Source organism: Coturnix japonica, chromosome 1, assembly GCF_054131305.1.
Source record: "Coturnix japonica strain WE chromosome 1, WE-NBRP24, whole genome shotgun sequence".
Lineage (NCBI taxonomy): Eukaryota > Metazoa > Chordata > Aves > Galliformes > Phasianidae > Coturnix > Coturnix japonica.
In genome coordinates, this window is record NC_140663.1 from 2,600,766 (window position 1) to 2,626,060 (window position 25,295).

Consider the following 25,295-nt stretch of genomic DNA (forward strand, 5'->3'; position numbering starts at 1 on the left):
TGTGCGTGGGGATTTTCAGTTGTCTCCACTGCCCTTCTGTAATTGAATTTGCTAGTTTTCTCGTATCTCACAGAGTAACTTTTGCAACAAAACTGCTTTGAATTGGCAGCGATCACTTGCAGACAGAGTTGTTCAAATAGCAGCAGCCCTTTTCTGGTGTACCACATGCCCAGCATGGGCTGCACTTGCTGTCCCTCCTTTCTTCCTATTCCTGCTCCCTAGCTGCAGGATTACCACCAGTAGTACCCACTGAATCCCAGCTCAGGGCCCCATCCATCACTCCATCACTGGTGGCTTTCTGCATGTCCCATCAAAGACCCAACCTGCAGTCCCTGCTTTCTTCTCCCATCTCCAGCTCCATCATGACTTCAGGTCAGTTTTCTAAAGGAAACAACCAAGCTTATGTGTCAGAACTTCACTCCAGTGCCATAATCAGGATCCAGTCTCTGCAGTTCCAGGAGCAGAGTAATTTGGATAATATCATCAAACCCAGCACCACATCCTCCTTTTATGTCCTCTGCTCTGCCCTTTCCAAGGTAGGGAACCAACATGGTGTTTGCAGACCTGACAGTGAAAGGGGAGGATGATTAACAGCAGGGAGGGGGTTCAGCTCCTTCTTCCTTCCTGCTTCCTTTGCTCCCTTCCCTTGCCCTGTCACAACCTGACTGCTGCATGACTGCTCAACGTGGCCGTGCCTCTTTACAGACAGGAGAGAGAAGGATTTTGGTGGCAGGGAGATGTCATTGAAGCCCTGAGCACCAAAGCTAACATAGATGCAGATTATTTCCATGCAGAGCCCCAGAAGTATGGGTATGCAAGCTCTCCTTTCTGCAAGCCATGTAGAGTTTCTTTCCCTAACTATTCATGCTCAAACCCCCTACCTGGACCTTCTGGTCTAGGGACATATGTTGAGTTTTTGAGGAGCTAAATATGACTCCTGTTGCATGCCATACTGCTATTTCTCAGCACACAGCAATGCCACAGCCTGTTTGAATTGTGTGTAAAATGCTGGATCCCTGACCAAGTGACATCCTACAACTTCCCATGCTCTTCTGCTTGGCTCTAACCACACAGGAATCCCACTCCTTGCTGGGAGAACAACATTGTTCCCCTATTGACTCATAACAATGAGGTCACTCGGCTGGAAAGACAATGTCACTCAGCAGCCAAGAACCCAGCTGGCTGGTCCTGGTTGTGTCTCATCTCCTATGACAAAGCCACATTTGATTTGACTAATTAAAACTTGTTGCAGGCTCTGTCTTGACCAGAATGTACATTGTTTTTCATAAATAAACATCAAGTCAGGACAGTTGTCCAACTTATTATCGAGAGCATTCTTCTTTCTCCACCTTCACTACTTGCTGTGTAAGCCTCTATTCCTTTTCCTAGCAATGGACAAACCATCTCAGATATGCCACTGTATGTTACAGAGCCAGATACGTGTTTAAAGGAGGACCTAAGGCTATCAAGTGATTCCACCCAGATCTCATTCTGCTCTAACATGAGCCAGCTCAAACCATTTTAAGATGGTCAGTCTCAATTGCCATCCAGCTTTTGCTGGACACACAATATTTTGGTGTCCCTGCTTTTCAGTTTGATATTACACCACAACCCATAGCACTGGGGTGCTTCCATGCCCCATATACCTTACACAGGACAATTTTCCTGGCCCGTGCACTCAGTGGATGGACCAACTTCTGGACCAACCAGAACTGGCTGCTGACAAAGGATATATTTCTGCTCACTTATGAGTCAACTTTTCATCTTTCCCTTTATGCACTTTTTGGGTGGTAAAGGCACGGTACCCACACGTAAGCAGGGAAATATCCAAGCACTGTGACATCAATCTTCACATCCACCATAAATCTCGGCATCCCTCCACTGCAGTGTTGGGACCAGGGGCTGCAGCCTTCACTGCTTCATAAACAAAGAGGTTTTGAATGCCTGAAACCAGTGGGCACTTCTGCTCTCATCCTTTCTTGCTCTTACTCCCATTCTGAATAAGATCATCCCATAGATACCGAATAAACACGCCCTAAGAGACTTCTCAGAATAAATACTGTTTAGTGCTGCCAGGTTGCGATTTCCATTAAAGCCTCGGTTTTCTTTTTTCCTGTCCACAATGCAATTGTCTGAAATCAGATTTATCTTTTTCTTTTCTGCCCAGGCCCAGCTGAGCAGGAACGCTGGGTGTATGTTTACCTCGACTGCTGTCCCAGCCCTAAAGCACAGCAGCCGCTTCTTTTGAAGAACACACAAAGCAAGGAAGAGGAACCATTGTTTGGGAGGAAGTTGAACTATAATGTAATAGGCTCTCATGGGAATTAGTATTATTAATTATTTGTATTGCTGTGGCACCCAACCAAGATTGGGGCCCCGGTGAGCAAGGTGCTAGACTGGCTCTTAAATTAAGGCAGCTCATCCATATGAAATCCACCTGGTTTTGTGTGTAGGGTTGGGGAAAGTGAGGAAGGGATAGATTAAGTGTGTCGCCAGGGTTATTTTGGAGAGCTGTGGCTGAGCAAGGATGAGCAGTGCATCATTCTTAGAAGAGCATCCTTCCTCTCAGGAGGGGAAATGATTTAAGGCTCATCTGCTTTGCTGTCCACAGCTGCAAAGAGAGCACTGCATAACAAATATGCTGTGCAGAAGAATCCCCCATCAGGAAAGTACTGAAAAAGGTCATCTCTCACTATTTGCATCTTTCATCAGTGATTCCTGTGATCGTGTGTTTTCTTTTAAGGATGGGGAGAGCAGGAGTTGTTGAGTTTGAAGAACAAAAGTTCTTCAAATGGAAACTGAGTCCCAACACTCTTATTGGATGGATGTTCTTTTTTCCCTTTAAAACCAATTTCTTCTGGATAGTTAAATAATGGGGCAATTCTGAATTTGCCAACAATAGAAGTTGATCTGATTAACACAGCTTTAAAGCCAGATCGTCACTGAAGCCATTCGGTGGGAAAGCAACTCTGTGCCAGTCAGTCTTGAAATAGTTTTGAATAGGAGGGAGGGTGAGATGTGTCCTTCCCTTCCTAAACTCTCCCCACTTAAAGAATAGTCCCAAGCCTCCTGCCAAGAGCGCCATGTCCAGCCATTGCCCAAAGGCTCCACTTGCATGCATGGCTATACAAATGTATGGACATGCATACCTATATGCGTGTGTATGCAGAGAGCTCCAAATGATCCGGGAAGACCCCACCCAGAGGGAGTTATGGGTGGGAGCTGAAGAAAAAAGGTGGGACCTGAAATAGCACGGACACACAAAGGATCACAAGGAAATGTGGAGCCCTCCTTGTGACGCTAACAGGAAATCTCCAGGCTGCTGGTTCCGTAACCCTGGCTTGCCAAGGTCATTGAGGGGATTGAACACAGGGACTGAACACAGGGGCTGATCCTGACATCCAGCTCAGCTCCTCTACAAAAAAACACCCATAGCTAGGCTGGATGGGGCCCTGGGCAACCTGATCTAGAGCTTGATCTAGCAGTCTGCAACCTTGTCTGTGGCATGGGTTGAACCAGGTCATCTTTGGGGTCCCTTCCAGCCCAAGTCATTCTATAATTCTGTGTGTTGGCAGCTTTAATGTGGGTGTAGGTTTGCAGATGCTCCATGAAGTGTTTGTGGAGGAACCCATCCCCAGCACAGTCAAAAAATGCAGCGAAAGCTGAAAGCATTGAAGAGCTGGTGCTTAACTGGGTATCACCCAAATTTTCACCAAGGGAAGCTGGGATCTGTGAGGACATCACTCGAAGGTGCCTGCCTACATCACTCAGCATCATCTTTACCTACTTCTCATCACAGCACACTTCACCAGCTTCAAGCCTTGATGGACCAAAGATGGATCCAGATCATCACCTTAGGATCCATCCTGGCTTGGTGGTGGGTGTTGACCCTGGAAAGGTTAAAAACCAGGCTGCTGGCTGGAGTGCAGCAGAGCTGAGGGCGTAAATTTGGGCTGATGGCATGACTCATCAGAAACACTGGGTGCACAAAGGAGGGCGAGGCTGTGGGTCTTATCACAGCCTCCCATCACTCTTCCGCTGGCCATTTTCACCCATAGGGCGGGCAAGCATCCTCCAAGTCCTGCCCGGAGCAAGGCTCTGCCAGAGGTTTGAAACCTCTAAGAGGGAGTAGGGGCTGTCCTGGGAGGGTGATTCCTGCTGTAAATCTTAGGGGAGGAGGGGAGGAAAGGGAGGTGCACAGAAGTGCGGACAGTACTTCGCAATGCTGTGGTGGTGCCATGTGCCAGCACAAACTGACCTTGCCATCACCCATCCACACTATATTTCCTTTACATTGGGGCTGCCTGTGGTGAAGCTGAGATTTCCTTGATCCTCTGGTTTCACTGTCCTCATCCTTAAGGTTGAAGGTCAGACCTCCTCCATGCTGGGCCTCCAACCTCTCCTGGAGGCTGACATTCTCACTTTTACAATATTCATCACTTTGGAAGACCATCATGGCCTCCATTTCTCATTGAGCAAATCCAAACACATAGCCAGTGCGTGGCACCTGAGTGACATTAGGTGAGAAAACACTTCAGTGGTGCTGGCCAGCTGGCACAGTTTCAGATAGCAGGATAGTAGGGCCAAGTCCTGCCTCATCTTGCTCAATACGAAACCAAATATGAGCCCAGCCAGCTGGAGAGTAAGGTGAGACAATGAGTTGGGTAGGAAAGCCCACCTCTGCTGACATGGGAGATGGAAGGGAGGGTGCACCCCATCCCTGATGTTTGGTTGGTATTGGTGCCAAATGGGGGCTTGCTTCTGTGTGGTCCATCACCAGATTTCTCCTAAATTAGCATTCTTAAACTACATCTTCACCTCCACACTGCATTTTGGCTTTCAGGGCTAAGGAGACTTTAATTTGATTTAACCCACTTAATTTTGGCTAAATTGAATGAAGGTTGATTTAAAGCTCAGCAAGAGTGGCCACCTGGTGGGTTGTGTGCACTTTGACTAATCTATTCTGAAATCATGCCTTCTTTTAATTTTAGATTAATTTTCCTGAGTACTTCGGTGTAGACAAGCCATCAGACTGAATGAAAATCAGTTCCCACCTCACTGGTTCATGTCCTGGCTCCCTCTCAAGTTGTCTGTAGTAGTCCTGTGTGAAAAACAAGGCAGGGATGATTCAGTTTTCTGGGATAGAAAGCACAGGGAAGAATTTCTTCTCTCTCTCAAAGAACAAAAATGTCTTCTGGCCATCCTCACACAACCTTTAGCCCTCACTGGGTTAAAGAGCTGGTGATGTTGGGTGTCCTAGAGGAGTCAAGTTGGCATTGCCAACCCGGTAGTCTTATCAAGGCTCTTGGTCCTTCCTGCAGACCTCATGCCTATCCAAACTGAGGCAAGTGTAGGCTTTTAATCTGTTTACTTGTTTTGTTATTGTTGTTTTTTCCCCCAAACCAGACTTTTTAGCACTTACAGAATGGAAAGAATCGAAAGAATAGAAACCTGATTGCTGAAGTTGCAAGGCACTCAAAAGATCATCAGGTAACAAACCATTTTGGGTAAAGATGCCACCCAACTGGATCATAGCTAAAAGGGCTTCTTAGAGACTTACAGCTCAGAAACCACACAGGAAGAATCCCGAATACTTTCTGTATAACAAGGTTATGTAATCATATGGCATTTTTGTGATATTCAGTGTCATTTTGATTCATGGCCACTGTTCAGGGCTAAAGGTAGCTGGGCTTTACCCTGCTGCAGAGCAACTGTTGTAGCCCGTTACTCAGTGTAAAACCCGAGTTTCTTCCAAAGGTCTTGAGTGACTTCTGCAGAAACAGAGGGCTAAATATACCAGGCTTTATGTCCTTCAGCCACTGCCTGCAGGTGGAAAACTCCCCTGCTGAGCTTTGCATGAAGGAGATTGATGCTCCTTTGATACAGGAGGTCATCGCGCTGCCACAAATCTTGCTTCAAAGAAACGAGGCCATCACAGGATGACTCCACTCTGATGACAACAGAGGAGGTATGAGAAGGGCAGGAAGGTGGCTCGGAGCTTCAGAGCGTCCGCCTGGGCTGAGACATGCAGCTTTTTTGGCTTCTGCTCCCAGTGTTTCCGCTCCAGCAGCTCCACTACAGCTTCCTGAGCAATGAGGCGTTCCTGTGCAAACTGCAAAGGGCCCCTTGCTTCATTTTGCAGCCTGGGAAAGGTGTGGAGGTGGAACAGATCCTCTTCCAAATCCCAGCAACCCCAGTGGAAAGAGGATGTTTCCAAGCTCAGTGATAATGTCAGGGAGTAGAGTGTGTCTGTGTGTCTGTTTGCCTCCTTGACAACCTTGTGTGAAGGCTTTTCATTTTCCACAGTAGTCTTCCTGTCTGCTTTTGTTTTGTTTTTTTCCTCTTCACTTATTAGATAGCTGCAGTCTGTCCGTGAGAAGAGTCGTGGAGACACATGGCCTAAATAGGATGTTCAGAGGCATATTCCTAAATAGAATGTGCCATGTGTATTCATGACAGGCTGATCCGGAGCTTGGTCCACCCCATTACCTGTGTCTGAAGATGGCCATACAGATGACACTACCTGGAATGGACCAGCTGTATCCTCTTGGGTGGTAGATGCCTCTGTCTGATCCCAATTTCACAATAATACCCAGCCCTCAAAGGGAAACTCAGGAGAGGTCCAGGTGTGGCGTGAAGGACTGCTTAAGGACAGTGTTTTTGAGAAGAGGGGAGTGAGGAGTACTGAGATCCTTCTGTTCCACCAATCCATTGGCCAGTCATTAATTAGCACGACAAAGGAAGGCATTTCTGCCTCCCAAAATGAAATGTTTAGAGAGGCCAAGGGAGTGAAGAGGAGAGAGGCTGGGATTGCAGGGGAAGAGCAGTGTGTCCAGCAGAGATACATGCCTTTGGATGATCTTTAATATTTGTCATGCTTCCAAATGAAACAGCAGACAAGCTGAGCTGGCTGAAATACGTACAGAAAAAGCTGGTGGGGAATTTGTTAATGAGGCATATTTCTCATCAGAAAATGCAAGTTCATCAGAACCTGAATTTCAGGGGCCTGTGTCACACGAACGATGCCTCAGGACACAGGTGGATTTCTTGGTCAAAACCAAGGAGGTTTGTCAGTATTGCTGCCTTGATTTCATGGTCATTCACATGCAAGAGCTAATCTTCACCAAATTACAGGGTCTTATCAATAAAGCCTCACCACAGCAGAGTCGAGGTGCTGAAAACGAGCCTGGTGGCTTTAAACCAGAGTCCAGCAATGCTCATTTCCCTACAGTGGGTCATACAGGAATGTGTCCAGATGAGTCTTGAATATCTCCATGATATCTCATGATGTTGTTCTCTGTCAGGGGTAAGAGTATGTGAACACTAGCAGCATCCTCACTATATCCCTCACCAAAATCCCAGCAGGGAGTTCGGGAGGATGATGTTGTTTGGATCCCATCTTGATCTAAACAAGGAGTTAAAGAACCCAAGAGCCTTTATGCAAGCAAAATTAAAGAGAAAGGCGAAATGACCACTGGCTCCGGTAGCCCAGCTGAATTCCAGGATAAATAACTCTACACTGTGATACTCTGCCAATCTGGTCACCCTCGCAGTTTTAAAAGGAGGTGACAAATTTCCTGTCCCCTGCAGTGACTACGTACTGTTCCTGCTCAGACAGGGCTGCATTTCAGGGATAAAACCCTCCTTTTGACCAGGAGCATCCTCGCTGGCTTTGGTCCATGATGTCCCCTGGCAATGAACACCCCTGGAGCCTCAGCCCTGTCTCTCCATTCAACAAACGCAACCCATCGCCCCTATTTTATCAAAAAAACTGCAAAAAGGGGAGGGAAATAGGAACTTCCTAAAGCCTGGCTCATATCCCCTCTCCTTCCCTCATTGCTGGGTCTCTGCAGCTTTCTCATCCCGCCTTGGGAGGAGCAGGAGCTGGCTGGCGCGAGGCTTTGAGCCGGGCTCAGCCCACCGGCGTGGGGTGTGTCACCCACCATTTCCTAAGTTATTCTTTCGGGCTTCCTTTTTTCACTATTAATAGATTTCTAGCCAATCTGAGCCATTTCAAAAAGGTGGTCGAAGCAAGGGGAGGTGTTCCTGAAATAGGAAGCGGGAAGCTGTTGGGAAGGGAATTAATTGAACCAGGGGAGCTGCGTGGAGAGGTGGTGGCTTTGGATGGACAGGACATGTCCTTTCACTTTGCGTTTTGCACAGATGTGTTTCCTATTTTGTTTCGTGCTCCAACTTGTGGCCTTTCCAACCAAGCTGCTTCCCTCCAAGCTTCTTCAGGTTGGATATGAGGAAACATTTCTTCTCAGAAAGAGTGTTGAGGCATGCCCAGGGAGGTGGTGGAGTCACCATCCCTGGAGGTGTTCAAGAAAAGGGCAGATGTGGCACTGAGGAACATGGTTAGTGGGCATGGTGGTGATGGGTTGGGCTTTGTGATCTTGGTGATGCTGTGATTCCAAGATCTGAAGCTTGCAGAATGTCGTCTTCTGTGACATGGATATGATTGGTGCATCACTTTGTGGCATTGTTGGGAATGGCTTCTGAAAGATAAAAACTGAACATGCAAAGAGTTGTGTTGGCACAAGCCACCATGCTTTCCCCTTCATATTTTGGGTGATTTTTCACGTCCTAACCAAGTATTCCAACAGCAACCCTATCCAGAGGCACTCCGGGGTCTGAGTCCAACCTCCTTTGGGGACAAACAAGCTGAGCTTCACAGTTAGTAGTAACAAAATTTCTCATCCCTCCGGGACTGTCCCCATCATGGAGACATCAGATCACCAACACAGTCATGGGATATATATCCGGAAATGAAATCATGTTTTCGCAGTGTACTCATTTCCTCTAAGCCATTTGGCCACCATGCACATTGATGCATGTGTGGAAAGCTTGCACTTTCCTCCTGTGGGGAGACATCAGGTAGATTTCTATTGCCCAGCACAGAAATGCAAGGTTTTGTGTTTGTGGGTTTTTTTTTCAGAGACATTTAGAAGAGGAGAGGTGCAACCTCATAGCAAATAGTTCCTCTGCTTTGCTTGTTTTCCTTGAAATGAAGAACTGATGATGGTCCAAAAAAGTGAAATCAAATTATCATCCTTCCCCTGTCCAAATGCAGCCAGGAAGGTCAGGGGCAGATAGGATTTCTTCTGCCTTCTTTACAGCAAAGGTGAAGGACCCCGGCTGAAGCTCAAGTGAACTTTCCTTCAGGCTGCTGGGTCGGACCCCATGCTGTTAAGGGGTGTGCTTGCTCAGAGAACTTCTCCTCCATTCTCTTTCTCTCTCTTAGTAAGCATTAAATCCTTTTATCTCCGGGGCTCATGGCATGAAAGGATCATTCTTTTCCCGCAGAAGGACATACTGCATCTTTTGTGAGCAATCTTCATGCTGAAGGGATGCTGAGCATAATCCCGCCCTGTCTGCCTTTTGTTGCTGTCAGCTCGTGGTTGCAGGGGTTTTCTCTCTTCTGTTTCAATCAAATCCTATTCATTTCTTCTGCTGAGGACAGTCAACAGGCAGCACTGGCCACTAGCCCAGGAAAATGGCCTTATTACCAGTCATTAGCCCTGGGTCCAACACAGATATTTGGAGCGAGCAAGGAGGAAGAGATAATAAATAGTGCTCAGAAGTCTGAAAGAGATACAAAGCATGAGGAAGGAAGACTGTGCCTTGTGGACCTGCATGCTCTCACTGCTTGTTGTGTATTTATTTCTACTTGGGGATTAATATTTGCTAGGCTTCTGAAAGACGCAAAGCAGAGTCCCTGGGCAAACAGCAGGTATTAAACCCTGGGGAATAAAACAGCAGAGAGCTCTGCAGCCCAAGAACCACAGCAGCATCTGGTACCGTATGTAACTGCAGTGAGAAAACAATGTAATGCAACAAGAGAGCAAAGGTAAATTTCACTGACGAATGAAGAGCCAAAACTCTATAGTACAGATGTGGGGATGTTCAGGGGAAGTTCAGGCTGGGTATTATTGTCTCTGAAAGGTTGGTGAGGCATTGGCACAAGCTGCCTTGGGAGGTGGTGAAGTCCCCATCCCTGGCGGTGTTCAAGGAAAGGGCAGATATGGCACCGAGGGACGTGGCTAGTGGGCAATATTGATTGGACTACATGGTCATCATAGTGCTCTTTTCTGTAATGAGTGTGGATCCTCCATGGAAGGAGGGTCTCACTCATCGGTAGCTGTGGAAGGTATGGCAGCAGCCCAGCTTAGCGGCTGTGGAGGTTGGTGTGGAAATGGTACTTTCAGGTCAAGTTTGGGATGGGAGATCTTTCACAAAGGGATTTCCAGTGTCCGTTTGCTTCTGGGACAGGGATGCATTATGGAAAGGAAATAGCATTAGTGGGAGATTTCCTCCACCTTCCTTCTGACCCTTTCTTTATTTACATCTCTTTGATATTTTATCTTTGGGGTATGGGTGTTTTTTCCCTTTGTCATCAAAGCCTCTGTCAGGCTTTTAAAGCCTTATTTATGGGATAGATCCATTTTTGTGTCTAACTAGATGCCTGGTTTCTAGCTTAGAATTATAAGGGCTGGAAAAGATCCCTAAGATCATCTAATCCAACCATCAACCCGTTCCCACCATACACACAAACCATGTCCCTCAGTGCCACATCTCCACACCTCTGTGTTCTGCTTCCTTCCTTCTTTTTCTCCTAAAGGCAATGGTCAGCCTAAGGAGGAATATGACTTCTCTCTGTAAATGTTCTTTACCTGCAGATGTGATGGGAATGTTGCCTCACAAGCCTGGGTTTGCCTAAAATGGTTCACACTGCTGGTTTGTTCAGCTCACACTGTAAAGGTGTTTTCAGAATGGCTGCTCCTGTTGGCTTGGCTTGGCAGGGTCAGTCCAGATTAGATTTTCCCATTGGCATGAATCTCAAAACCTTGAGCTTCCATCAGGTCTTGGAAGCATAACCAGTGCCAACAAACAGGCTGTGGAAGAGAAGATGTCTTATCAGCAAGCCAGCACAGAGAAATAAAGCGGGTCTCTGGAGAGCAGCATCCAACCTTGGAAGTTTCCTGCTTTGGGCAGTTGGAAACAATATACAAGGAGGGGCATGGGGGAAAAAAACAGTCCTACTGTTGTCAAATGGAAGAAACGCCCCAGAATCAGTTGGTTTCTTCACCACAGACAGATGCACTGATGAAGTGACTCAGTGGAATCTGCATTTTCTGAAAGGTGGAAAATTGGTTGAGACTTTCCTGGGGTGAAATTGAGCAAGTGCCCAGAAATGACAGTTCCGTGTGCAATGGGGGAAGATTATCTCTGTGGCAATTGATGGAGCTCCTGCTGTGATTACAAACAGAAATACAGACCCGAATTTTCTATCTGGTCTCATAGTGATTATACCACGTCGCAGTATGTTGCTGCTGCTTTAGACTTGTCTTCTGTTAGGCAAGCTGTCCTTCAGAGAGTCCCCCTCAGAAACACCTTCATAACTTCAGAGTTTAAATTACTCCTCAGAAATTAACTGCGGATCTCATTGCGTGTCATGGACAGCCCTCTTTGCATGGTGAGCTAATTTTGTACCCACCAAAGTAACGTCAGCTCTCAGCAAAGCTCTTGATTGCTTTCCTTAAAGAGTATGAAGTAACGACAGAAGTAGCATTATTATGTGATGTTTCAGGACTGCAAGATCCATCTGGTGTTGACCCACTCTTTCAGAGCGAATATAGTAAACATGCTTTCCATAGATCTCCTAGCTCTTTCTTCTCATCTTGTGCTCTGCTTTCCACTGGGTGCACAGAATTTAGAAGGCATGAGACAAAGCCCTGAGTTAATGACCGTGGGTTCTGGTCAGTGTTTGTTTCTGAAAATTATAGAATCACAGAGATATAAAATACCTGTTTTGGGTGGAACCAAGGGAAGTTTCCCTGCTTCAGAGTTTATATTGACCTTTCTGTTTCTCCCTAGGTGTCAGCTCCGAGGATGATGATACTGCTTCACATGTGACCACAATGAGTCCAACAGCGAGTAATCAGGTCACCACTACTACAGTCACCACCAGCAAAGGGCAAGAGACTAGCTCTGCAAGCATACCAAAAAGCACATCTCCCACCACTGTGATGTCCTCCACCACAGCTCATGGGACAGTCACTCCAAGCAAACCACATGGCTCTTCAGCACCAACCGTCCCCCCATCACCAACCACCACCACCCACATGATCAGCACTACAAGCCCACAAGGAAGCACACCAACTGCTCCTGTATCGACACACGCCTCAGCTCCAACCACCAAGACCACAGACAGACCAGATGACCCATCACGTGTCTCAGTGGCATCAACCAAAGCACCTCAGCAGGTCAGCTCTTCAGCCAGCCCCACAGTCTCAGCAACCACCCCTGCTACCACCTCCAGTGCTACACAGCAGAAGACGAGCCCTCCAGACAGCTCAAGAACCTTACTCACCAAACCCAGTGCAAGTCCAACTTCCACTCAAGTGACCAGCCCTTCATCCACCCCAGTCGGCTTAGTGCCTTTTGTTGCAACATCTCCACGCATAGCAGACGATGGAAGCCCTGCTTTGGACCAGTTGAACAGCACTGCGTCAAGCTCTGGAGCCTCAGCAAGCAGCCCTGTGGTTAAGGACCACAGTGTCTCTTCTTCCACATCTGCCACCAACCAGCATCACCCTTCTCCCACTTCTCCAGCCCAGAAACCGGAATGTGCTACCCCTCATAGTGGATCCGTGCCCTCTACCAGCATGAAAACATCTTTGTCTTCACCATCCAGCAGCACAAAGAAGGCCACAGTCACAACCACCATAACAACTCCTAAAGCAGGTATTGGAAGATTATAACTGTGATTTATTGTGTTGGGGAGCCCTTTGGTGATCTTTTCCTTTGGGTATCCCATCTACCTCCATGTCATTATGGGTTACTGACACCTTGTCCCATTTTAGGGCTGTCCAGCATAGCTGTTTCCATGACCACCAGTTGTTTAAGTCCCTGTTGCCATCAGTGGAGATTGAGTCAATGAAATTCAAGGCCTGGATCATGTGATGAAACACTTTCAGATGGAGCAAGCTGTGCCCCATCCACAGCTGACTGCACTGACTCAATCTCCAATGACTGCATAAGGGAGCAATGGGTTCAGAAGTAGAGTGTGACATTGTAAAATTGCACCCCAAATGCTGAACGCAGCAGATCCCTAATGTAGCTGACAGCTTAGCGGGCATGCACAGAAAATAAGCTTTAGATGATTAAGGAGATTTTGTGGCTAAACTCTGAGTCTGTAACCTCTAGGAACTCAGAGCAGTTGGTAGGATATTCATCACAGTTGCTGACTTCTTAATAGTGTTTGCATGGTGTTTTGGATCAACACTGCTGATATGCTTTTTTTTGACCAAATGGGTCATGGCCTTAAAGCAACACTTTCATCTTTGACTTTATCCAAGCCATGTTTCAAGCATTTTAGCAGCCAAGGATAGGTGAAATGACTGTCGTCGTATAGAATACATCAGGTTGGGTGTGAGGAAATATTACTTCTCAGAAACAGTGGTGGGGCATTGGAGGTGATAGAGTCACATACCCCGGAGGTGCTCAGGAAACATGGAGATGTAGTACTGAGAGGAATGGATCAGTGGGCAAGGTGGGGATGGGTTGATGGATGGTCTTCATGACTGTGTAGTATTTTAATTCTCTTTGTCACCATTTAAGGATCAGTTAAGAAGAGAAGGGTGCAAATCCTTCAGCAGGTCTGGGAAGTCAGAGGCTGCTGTTTCCTTGCACTATTCCCATTGCACAAGAATAAGCATAACAAGAATAAGCCAACAGAGCTGTGTCAGCTGTATCCTTCCTACTGTCTCACTGACTGCTGTTTGTTTTTGCTGTATATTGGAGACCCAGCACACACAAGCCAAGGAGACAGATCCGTGACACACAAACCTGGTGTTACAGCTCAGAGCCCCACCAGTGCACCACCACCAGCACCGACCCTGGGAGACCAGATGGAGAGCAAGAGGCCTGACCAGCCACACCTGAATATTTCTGTCCAAAATAAGGTAATGTGACCTACGGAAAGGTGGGCACTTCCTAATGTCCATAACAGCTAAAAAGGGCACTGAGTCTTCCTGAATGGCCTTTGTTGAGTTGGGAGCGTGATCAAACTGTTCCCTGGAGAGCAGTTGTGAGGCACATCAGTGCAAATAGTCTTTTTTGGGTAGGATCTTATAGCAGGGATCTGCATTTTGTCTCTTGTTTAGGAAGGGCAAGGGGGTCTAAAAATGCAAACCAGGATAATGAAAGATCCCAGTGCTAGGGGGGAGGGAAGGTGATCCTGTTTCTAAATGTTCATTATTTGTAGGGTGGGACTGCGTCATGGTTCACTTGCTTGGGTCTTCCTCCTGCCTGTGCTAATCCCCACTTTGTACTGCAAATCCTAAACCTGCTTTGGGAAGCATATTAGCAAATATATTCCAGGCAACTCTTAGAGTTACCCAGGAGAACTCTTATCACTCAGAAGTGGTTGAGTGGAGGAATGCAGGGCCTGACTTGCTTTGATAAAGCAGATCAGATCTTTGGTTGTCTCATGGTTGTATCAGTGTTGGACTGTCCTTCAACCTACAGCAATGATCTAACAGTTGCTTTTCTTCTGTCCTTCCAGGTGATTTGTGAAGACCAGATACGAGAGATGTGGCCCATCATAAATCTGAAAGAAGCAAAAACTTGTGTAAGTACAGGTTCCTCTTGGCTTTTTCTGCAGGACAAGCAGGTGGGGTTGCTGACAGAGATCAGCTCATAACCTGCAGTATTCTAAGCATTTGAGCCTACAGAGATGACGCTAATTAATTGCTTCAAATTATGCAAACACTTTGGGGATGTAAAATAGTAAATGCAAACCTACATCCAGCCTTATCTCCCAGTGGGGGATGTGGCCAAAGCAGATGTCCACGTAGTCTTGTTCAGGTGGAGGGACTCACTCAGCCAGGTCTCAGAGAAGAGCAATGAGAAGGTTTAGAAGGTGAAGCCTTCAGAAGCTAACAGGGAAGTTCTACCTTTGACTTCAGAGTGGCCCAAACCCCAGAACATTTGAGGGTGGCTTGAGCACACTACTCACTCCACACTCACTGCTGGGTTTTCTGGTAGACGCCCACTTGCAGAAGTACTCTTGTGGGAACGACAGGTTTCCTGTAATAGATGGGATTAGCTGGAATGATCTGATGGCATTTTTAAGTAGGCTGAAGTTTGAGCTTTATGGTAAAGAGCAAGAGCAATGCCAGCTCTTGACTTCTCAGAAGGAGTGTTGAGGCATTGGCACAGGCTGCCCAGGGAGGTGGTGGAGTCTCCATCCCTCGAGGTGTTCATGAAAAGGGCAGATGTGGCACTGAGGGACATGGTTAGTGGGCATGGTGGGGATGGGTTGATGGTTGGACTAGGTGATCTTATTGGTCTTTCCAACTGTAATGATTCTGTGGTGATACACCAGTAAGCTATGGGGTTAGTGGACATCACAACTTGGCAATTTCTATGCTTGCTGTTGAGCCAGCAAATCTGTTGCACTGCTTTCATTCAGTTCCTCTGGGTGTAATAACCATCAGAAACAGCGTTAGTGCTAAATGCTGATTGCTTCTTGAAACAGCTGCAGAAGGGCTGCAAGGGTGCATCCTCCCATAGCATCCTTCTCTGCAAAACACCTCCCACTCGTCCACTTCCCATTCAGCAAATTCCTGAAAGCTCTCCTACATTTTGTGCCTCCCAAGCTGAACAGATATCAGAAATGGCACTATCTGGCTTCCCTGCTTTGTAGGCCCGGTAAACAAGTCTGTAGCCAAAGCCTGACAGCGAAGTGAAAGAATCCTTTGCATTTTGCAGCCCGTGGGAAAACAGGAAAATGTGTGCTATAAGGAGAAGTGTTCCAGAAGTGGCTCAAATCCTGGTCTCTGAGATCGAGCCAGCACTGGGAGTGCGCTGTGCTGAAAGCTCAGCTTCATGAGGAGCTGGGTAAAGCATGGTGAGGGCAATGCAGGGGTAGGGGATGTATCACACCTGGCAGAAGAGATGGCATTGCAGACCTCCCCTGTGCCACTGGGGCATCAGCAGTTGGGCAGGTACCATAGCAAAAGGTTGGGACTGAACCTGGGGATCACAGCACTGCACTGTGGTTTCTCCAGCTGCAATAAATTCAGAAATAATTCCAAATAATCATGGAATCATAGAACGTCCCAAGTTGGAAGCGACCCACAGTGACCACTGAGTCCAAGCTCCATGCCTTGTGTTAAGTAGGTGATACTCCCAATGTCCAGCTCATGTGTGTCATACAATTATAGGATTGTTTGAATTGGAAGCGACCCTTAAAAGTCATCTTGTCCAGATCCTCTGCAATGAACAGGGATACCGGCAGCTTGATCAGGCTGCTCAGAGCCTCATCCAGCCTGATCCCTGTCTCCAGGGATGGGGCATCCATCATATCTCTGGGCAACCTGTGCTTCACTGTCTTATTGTGCAAAAAGAAAATATGCAGCTGGGTTTTCATTGGCTGCTTGGGTGCCCTGTACCTCATTTCAATCCATTAGATGGAGTAGGAGGTGACACTGTTGGAGGTGACCTGGAGATGGTGATAAGCTCCGTGGTGATCAGCTCCAGCTGAGCCACACGATCCTATGGCAGCTTCACAGGGAGGTCACAGACTTCTCTGTCACTTTCCCAAGCTGGGATGTGCCCAGCGAGTGGATTTGGAGCATGCTGAGAACACAGAAGCCACTGTGAGACCTCCCCAAATCTATCTTCCACTTCCGAGCTGGGGACAGCAGGGCAGTCCCCAAGCCACTAAGGCTCCAAACAGGGTCATGCCCCAGCTGTCGGGACAGGTCTGTTGACACAAGTGCCATTACCTCACTCAGGGATGTTGGTTTTAGGTCCCTGCCAGTGTGGGAACCGGATCCGCACTGCTCGGCAGCGCCTCTCAACTCTGGCCAAGGAATGTGAGCGGCTCCAGCACGGAGAGAGCAGGGCTGGGGCATCCCTATGGCTGTGCCAAGGCCCCCTGCCATGCTCTGAGCTGGGAAAGGGCAAATCCCTCCCAGTCAGCCTATGCAGGGGTTTAACGTCCAGCAGTGTGGTGCCTGTCGCCCTTTGAATGCAGGAGTTTGAGCCTCCCCATAGTGATAGAGTGCTCAGGTGCAAGGGAAAGACAGAGAAAAGACCCTGAGAAGACAGCAGCAGGGAGGCAGCAGAAGGTTTTAAGGCTGGTGTAGGGAATGGGGAACTGCAGGATGTGCGTAGTGTAGGAGCACAACCCAGTGTCCAGAGAGACACAAAACACCGCTTCCAGTGAGCTTAGTCCTCTTCTCCCCCTTCTGCTGCCTCATCCTGACACTTGCAGCTTTTCCCAGCGCTGCTGGGGTTCCAGCTGGGACAATGAAGGATGGGAGAAGTTTTTCCCCCTGCAAAGCCAAAGGGCAGATGAGGGGCAGCTGCATTTCCCAGGATGGTTGGGGTTTGCTCCTTCTGGAAGCTTGTTCCAATAAGGTGTGCCTCAGGATCATCCCTGTGGGGCTGTGGACTCCATCCACCCCTCCACCTTCATCCGTCCAGTACTTCCCCAGGCTCACCCCTCCAGGGATGGTCCCATTTGTACAGAGGCAAAATCCTTTCTCTTGTCTCCATAGGCAAAACTGAACTATGGGGTATCCCTGAGGGGCAGAAATGCAGGTGGTGAGAGGGCTGCAGATGCCCTTCGGGCATGTCAGCCCCATCCCATTCCCGTTGCAGCCTCAGCCTCCACACCCCACTTCCCCTGGGGACCTGCTATTCCTGGAACACCAAAAGCTGCGGCTCTCAGATAAGGGCCCCAGTAAGGAACAGCAGCCAAGAACTCGGCTTTTTGTAAAGAAACAACTTTTGAACTTTTCCTGTTCCCTGGGAAGGCCGGCAACAGGCGGATAGGGAGGGGGGTGGCCACAGCATCCTATGTTGGGAGCTCAAGTAGTGGCACGGGGGGTGATTTAGATTGGACATGAGGAAGAATTTCTCTTTGTGGAGTGTGCTCACGCACTGGGATGGGTTTGCCTGGGAAAGCAGGCAAGAAATAAAGGAGGTGGATGTGGCACTAAGGAACATGGGACTCTCTTAGTCAAGTTGATGGCTGGATTTGATGGTCTTGAAGATCTTTGCTTTCCTGAATGGTGCTTTGATTCCCAGCTGCCCTGGGGTAGGGATATGATGCTTTGGGGTGTTATATGTGGGCAGCAGTGCTGACTCCCTGTTGTCACCACAGGATGACTGGAAGAATGCCAGCACCAACGAGTCCTTCTTTGAGTTCTTCTGCTCAGGCAGGCGGCACGCATTTGACAGCAACAGGGATAGGTGCACGGTGACACTGGCCTCCTCCAATCCCCATCGCTGGGCTGTGCACGCCGTTGTGCATCGTGAGTATGGGCTCATGTCCTGCCCAGCAGGATAGGGTGGGATTAGAGTTGGGGACACGGTTGTGATACCAGCTGGAGGCACAATGAGGTCTAACTAACAGAGCTTGGGTGAGGATCTCCTTTCCCTGGGTTGCCCCCTTCTCACTGGATCAAGCTTGGACATTTCTCCCATGGCTCCTTTGGAGAGATCTCTAGGAACAACTTTGGTCTGCAGGGCTGTCCCCTTGCCAAAGAGGTCCCCAGCTCCTTGGATGCCTTTAGAGAGCCGTGAAGGCTTGGCTCTGCCCACACAACTCTGTCTGCCTCTTCCATTGAGCAGGAGCTGGTGCCACAACCTTTCCCTCTCTACTTGTGTCTTCCCCCAGGCCTTCTGGACCCTGAAGCAGTCTTTGAAGAGCTGAAAGAAAAGAGGAATGAGTTAGAGAAGGTAAGAAGGTCCCCAGGATCAACATGGGGGATGTCCTTACAGAAGGGTGGCATGGGGTGGCTATCCTTCCCATCCAGGGAACTCTCCTTGGAGCCTGACCCACTCCTTCCCTTGACAGCTTGGCATCACCAACGTCACCTACCTCAACCAGGAGATGGAGGAGGAGATCAAGGATCAGTTCAGCACACCCCTCATTATCACCATCGTCACCCTGGCCGGCTCCCTGCTGCTCGTTGCAGCCATCTACGGCTGCTGTCACCAACGGTTCTCTCAAAAGAAGAGCCAGGTATGGTGGGAGTTGGGTGAGATGAGCATCCCAAAACCTGCTTATCCCGGAGATGATGGAGACCAGCAGGTCTTCACTTCTGGTGGAGATGATGTCCTGGCTCGCTGTGCCGGCATCACCTTTGAGTACCACTCAAGGTGCTGCAGTGCAGCATCACAGTGCAATAATGCCTGAGTGCTGCAGATGCTTTAAAGGGGCAGCAGTTGCCCTTTTGGGGTGCTGACAGAGCAACAGGCACAGTGAAGATCAGGAGAATGAGAGGCTGGTGGCACACAGATGCAGCAATGAGCAGCAGCCATCCCTGCTGCCTCCAGGCCAGTAGAGCAACATCATTGGGTCATAGTGTAATTTTGATGAAGAAGGCTTCCTCAGCCCAAATCCTGCCTTCAAAGCCATCCATTCTTCCCCTTCGCCCCCAAAAAACACCCAAAATATTTATCACAGAAATTGAATGTGGCACGAAGGGATGTGGTTTAGCAATGGGACTTGGTAGGTCAGGTTGATGATCGTGAAGGTCTTTTCAAGGCTAGACAATTCTATGAAATAATGCCTTTGGGAGCCAGGGAGGACATCAGAAGGGCATCGACACCATGTGCTGCAGTCCTGGAGGAGCAGGCAGCAACGTGATGCTCTTGGCCCAAAGTGTTCATAGAGCAGAAAGAAATTGGGTATTTTTAGTGACTGGGATGTGTGTCTTTAAGTAACACGGAGCTGAGAGATGGGTACAAGCAGCCGCTGGCCATAGAGATAGGGAGCAAAACTGAAGCAATCCATTCTGTTTCCTTGCTACGTCGATGGCCTCTTGCTCAGAGCATGGGAAAAGATCTCATTCAATTACAGAAGCGCTTTAGGAAGTCAGAAGCATTTCTCCATTTTGCGTTTGATTTTGGATGTTTTCTTCCTCTTTTTGTTTGTTTTCCTCCTGCTTCTTTTCAAGAATGACTTGAAAGTTTTGTTCTGTTTTGTTTTCTCTCTTATTTTACTTTATTATTATTTTTTTCCTTTTATTTTTCTCCCTTCCCCTTTTTGAAACCCACCCACCCACCCCCCACTCTTGTTTCACCTGGGAAATAACCAGCACATCCACCCTGATCTCCCCGGGTTTGATGATGGACGTGCCATCCTGATCTTTAATGTGAGTGCAATGAAACGCAGGGAGCGGATGGGCGGGCGCCGCATCCATTCCCCACCCCACCTCCCCACTCCCCCTCCAGCTCTCCACCCTCCGTGGTGGTTGGCAGCTTTTAACAGGACTAAAGCCTACTAAAGCTTTGGAACCCCCCACCCTTTGGCTGCACTTGCTGTGCTGCGGGGGGGAGAACGCACTGCCCCAGCATCCTTCTATATACGAGGGTTGCTGTACCAGCATCCTCCCACACCTCGAGGGCTCCAGTGACCCCTCTGCTTCTGAGCATCCCTCTGGCTCCGCCATCCCCTCCTGCAGTGCCTTGCTAGCTCCCAGCCCTGCGGTTCCGCTGCTCCATCCTTTTCCTTCTCCCCCTTCCAAGGATTTCCTCCCACACCCAGCTCCCAGCATTTGTTAGGAGCAGTTAAATAAATCAACTGCAAAGCCAGGAGGATTTTCATAGGAATGCAAACAGAAAGCCCTAGAAAAAGGGACAATGTAGGAGTACAGCTCCTCTGTAAATCACTGTGGGGTGGGATGGGGCTGAATGAGTCGCTGCAATGAATGCAGCATTGGGGTGAGGTAGGGATGCTGCTCAAGCTGGAGAAGAAAAGAGCCTCTGTGGGGCTGAGGTGCAGCTTGGAATAGCACGGCTCTGAGCACCGGGTGAGTCAGTGCTTGATTCACCACTCCCCGAGGACAAGGGGATGGCCCAGCCACGAGCGTGCATTGTCAGAGGGATGGGAGATGGATGGATAAATGGAAACTGGTTTCCAACAGGAGCTCCAGGATAGGGCGTGGAGATGATGATGATCTGGAATAAATAGGCCAGCAGAAGCTGCAAGCTGGCAGCTGCCAAGGGGTGAAGAGGAGAGTAAAAATCAAGCAGTTAAAGAGAAATAAGAGTGCAGAAGGGGAGCTGGGGAGGCAGGAATAGGGATGCAGAGTTGAGGCAAGCCAAGGATGCTCTGCCTCTTGTGTTGGCCTCCTCCCAGGGGGTGATGTGGAGACACAACCCCATGACCAGACAACTGAGAGGTTTTCTGCACATCTCTGGCTGCTCCTTCCTCCTACCACCATCAGCAGTCTCTGTCTCCATCCAGCTCCATGCTCTCACCTTGCTGATTGCAGCCTCAAACTCAGCATGGAGTCTCTCTCTATATGTAGTTATAAACATGTATATGTGTTGCAGCCTTGTCAGGCTGGGAGGTGATGAATGCTGCGCATACAGCACAGCCGAGCTCTTCCTTATGGGGGTTTCTGGCTTTTCTTTCCTCACAGCAGCGCCTGACAGAGGAGCTACAGACAATGGAGAATGGCTACCATGATAACCCAACACTGGAGGTGATGGAAACAGGCTCTGAAATGCAGGAGAAGAAGGTGAACCTTAACGGGGAGTTGGGGGACAGCTGGATCGTTCCTCTCGACACCATCATGAAGGAGGACCTAGAGGAAGAGGAGGACACGCATTTATAGGGTGCAGGATTTGAGCAAGCAAAAAACAACCCCCCGGAATCCCCTGAAATCCCTTTCCCTATAAAAACAGAAAGCAAACATAACCCTCCCATACACGTAGACAATTGCAAAAGAAGGCAGAATTCCCAACAAACCCCAGAAAATCCCTTGTGAGTTATTCACAGCCACCACATGGGGTGAAAGATGGAAGAGAAGGACATGAGAAGACACCTCCATGGCACATCAGCAACACTACACAGTGCCCACATGCAGTCCAGCAGCTCTGTCAACTACGGGTGCTCCTGGGTGCCTTCCAATCCTAGCAGGGATGGCTTTGCTGCTCTGCTCTCTCCAAGCAGGGATGCTTGAGGCTTTCTAGCATCAGGGATGCTGTATCCCCTCCCATTCCCCATCCGAGTGCATCCTCTAGCTTCCAAGTGATTCAAAAAGTAAAAAGAAATGTAATTAGGATGGGAGAGGGAGCACAGCTCCTGATAGCCAGGTGGCACCTGGCAGATAGAGCTAGAAAAATCCTCTGGCCCATGCTGTTTAATCATCGTCCTCCCCTACAGCTCCCTTGCAAAACGCCAAGGGACTGAGTAGAAAGAGCTGGATTGCTCCATTTGCTCCTTTCTTATCCACTTTCCATCCTCACCCAACTGCTGTTTATAAATGCACACTGGCCACACGCTTTGTGGCATGAGTAAATGCATGCATCCAGGCATGGCTGCACTGGGGGTGTTGAGGGTCAAATCCCACACTGCCTTTGTCAGCCCCACAAAGGGCTGGGGCAGGTTCTGGTTACAGACCAGCTTAAAGAGATACTGCAGCATCTCCAATGAAAGGGAGAGGACAAGGTGTCACTCCTTGATTCTGTATCTCCAAGGAAGTGTTTAATGAGGCCAACCGAATGCTGTTGGTGGTTTTGGTTGTAAAGGAGCCCAGCTGTAACACAGACCAGTTCTATGGTTGTATTTACCTATAGAAGCATCTGATCACCTTCCAGTAGTGATGCAGCACACACCCATTTGCTCCTGAGGCTGATGCTGATGCGTACAGCGATTGCCATCCCTGGCAGTGTTCAAGAGGCGTCTGGATAGGGAGCTAGGAGATATGGCTTAGTGGTTTTCTGTAGGTATGGTAAAGGGAGGACGGTTGGACTAGATGATCTTGTAGGTCCTTTCCAACCTTGTGATTCTATGATTTGTTCTGGCAGGGAATTCTGTGGTCATGTTCTCTTGTGTTAATTACAGAAATGATAGGAGAGCAGCAGTGATGTGAGCCAGGTAGTTTGGCTGCAGTCAGTTTTCCATCCGTTCAGCCCTTGGTGTTTCCTCCCCGTGAGGTTGGTGATCTCCATCCTCATCCTCGAGGTTTTCTTCTTCAGAAGTACTTAAAATAGCTAAGAGCTGTGAAGAAGCCTCCAGCAAGGCTTATACTGAACCTCAGTCTCCTGTCAGGGTCTCCCTTTGCGGTAAATCTTCAAAGGGAAAACAAATATGAGCAGAAAATGGCTGGACTGAGGCCATTTGTGGTTTTCCCCTTCCTGCCACAGTTCCTCAGTGGCTTTAGGAGAGTTTCACAGCAGGCAGTCTGGTGTGGAAGGGACCTGAAGCCCCTTGGTTGAGGGCATCTCCTGGCATCTCATGCATCATCACAGCACGCTGAGGTCGGAACAAACCTTTGGGTCCATCAGGTCTAATCCCTGCACCAGCAGGGACACCCAGGACCAAGTCCAGGTGGGTTTGAAGATCTCCAAGGAGGGAGAAATGCTCACATTGAGGTGTTGTGTAGCCAATACACAGTGGTCCCGGAGCTCCAGGTCAGTGCAATGGAGGAGCCGTTCCCAAGGCTGCCCTAGAAGATGGGCAGAGATAAAGAGGTGAGGAGAAATGAAAACACAGGCAAAACTCTGCTCTAGTCCATCAGAGTTGCTCACTAAAAGAGTGGTCGGAGCAGCTTGCTCAGCCCCAGGACAGAAGCTGGCAGGAGATTCATCTTCTCCCATGGGCCAGCTATTTTCCTTCTCTCCCACACTGAAGGACGTAGTTGAGAAGCGTTCAAGCCTATCTATTTTTGTATGTAAATATTACTGCTATTCATTAGCAATGTATTCCGCACACTTCACTTATCTGTGCACTGCACTACGGGGAAGCAATTTTGGAGGGGGGAAATTAAAAGAAAAACAAAAACAAGATTAAAAAACAAAAAGCTAAAGGCCTGTCTGGTAGGGGATTGCAACTCAACACATAGCAGGAGAACATCTGACTAAGCTGCTCGGATGACCCCATGCTGTTATGAGTCAGCATCATGTTCATGTTGGCAAATTGGTCTTGGGTTGGGCAGCAGCACGTTCAGCTCTTTGTGTCCAAACCGGCCTTAAGGATCCACTCTGGTTGGTTGTAATGTTTTTGGAAGCGCGTTGCTTCCCAGCTGCCCAAGATGGGTCTTTGGACTCACGTTTCTGTCCTTAGCATAAAATAAAAGCAGTACGTGCCTAAGATCCCCTTCCAGTGAAGAGATGCCAAAGTGCTTTAATGAATCAGGTCCAAAGACTTACCCAGAGAACCCTATGAAGGCTTGAGATCAAGCAACCTTAAATCTTTCAGAGCAGAGACCGGTGGAGATATTAACTGCTCAGCAAGTGCTTACAGTGATTTATATTTGAATAGGAATTGTACATTTATTTATTTTTCCAGACACCATATTTTTAAACCACTAATATTTTATAGTAGATTTTTTTCCTTCCCCTATTTAAAGAGCTATTTCCTCGGGAGAATGAAATGAAGTTTTTATGTTGGTAACATTCTTTTTTGCAAAAAAAAACCAAAAAACAAAAAATAAAACATCAGGTAGGAAATGCAGCATCTTCTTCAGCCTTAATACTTCCCTTCATAGACTGTAGCCATAACCGTTAGACCAAAAAAGAAGGATCTACCCATGCATTTCCTCCCTGCCCCGCTCTCCTTCCCCTCGCTCCTCTTCTCTTCCCCAGAATAGCTTTAACACCCACTATGCTGTACAAGGACTATCACTCTTACCTTTTGGTAAGACTTTTGTAAGCAGTTCGGATGTTCTTGCAAGAGACTTTTCTATTTGCAGATCCACAAGGAGTGTGTAAATACTTTAGGACCCATTTATCTCCCACTCGCAGTGCCATGAGCCAACCGAGCAGGTTGATGCTGTGACTTGCCTACAGCCGAAGACATAACCCACAACAGGCTGCAGAAGGAGAACGTATTTCCCAAGGCAGCTATCCATTGAACCTTGCAAATATTGTAGAGCTCTCATGTACTGTATAGCAGCATCTCTCGTGGGGACAGGAGTCTGATTTACACTGGAATTTAACGAGGAACTGGATTGTAGAGATTATTCTTGCATTTTCCTACAAATATATTTTGGAAGCATCATGTATTTCTGTCAATAAACATTCGTATGTAAAAGATTCGTTTCTTGGCTGAGTGGAGAATGCGTCGTGTGGGGAAGCAGAGCTTGTGCTCAAGAACTATATGGGTTACATGCATAACCGTGCACGAGCTCGGTTGGAAACCCTACATAAGTTTTTCATAGTTCAGTTGGCAAGAGCATTTAAAAACTTTTGGGGAAGGAAGGAGAAAAGCCATCCCAGACCTTCAGATAGCCAGCCCTGTAATAGCTTCTATTTCTGCC

The 25,295-nt window shown here is 48.1% G+C and overlaps 1 protein-coding gene across 4 annotated transcripts in view; it reads left to right on the forward strand.

Moving 5' to 3' along the window:
- Nucleotides 1–25,069, forward strand: part of LOC107313928 (podocalyxin) — a 36,979-nt gene extending 11,910 nt beyond the window's left edge. The window contains exons 2-9 of one of the 4 annotated variants that reach the window (XM_015862684.3): nt 11,878–12,747; nt 13,807–13,967; nt 14,570–14,635; nt 18,182–18,332; nt 18,698–18,759; nt 18,878–19,045; nt 20,124–20,180; nt 21,453–25,069. In XM_015862684.3, the coding sequence (XP_015718170.2) occupies nt 11,878–12,747; nt 13,807–13,967; nt 14,570–14,635; nt 18,182–18,332; nt 18,698–18,759; nt 18,878–19,045; nt 20,124–20,180; nt 21,453–21,647 (1,730 nt within the window). In that variant the 3' untranslated portion in view covers nt 21,648–25,069. The remainder of the gene's footprint in view (nt 1–11,877; nt 12,748–13,806; nt 13,968–14,569; nt 14,636–18,181; nt 18,333–18,697; nt 18,760–18,877; nt 19,046–20,123; nt 20,181–21,452) is intronic. The other 3 variants (XM_015862777.3, XM_015862868.3, XM_015862946.2) reach the window with 3 other exon arrangements.
- Nucleotides 25,070–25,295: the final 226 nt, after the last annotated feature.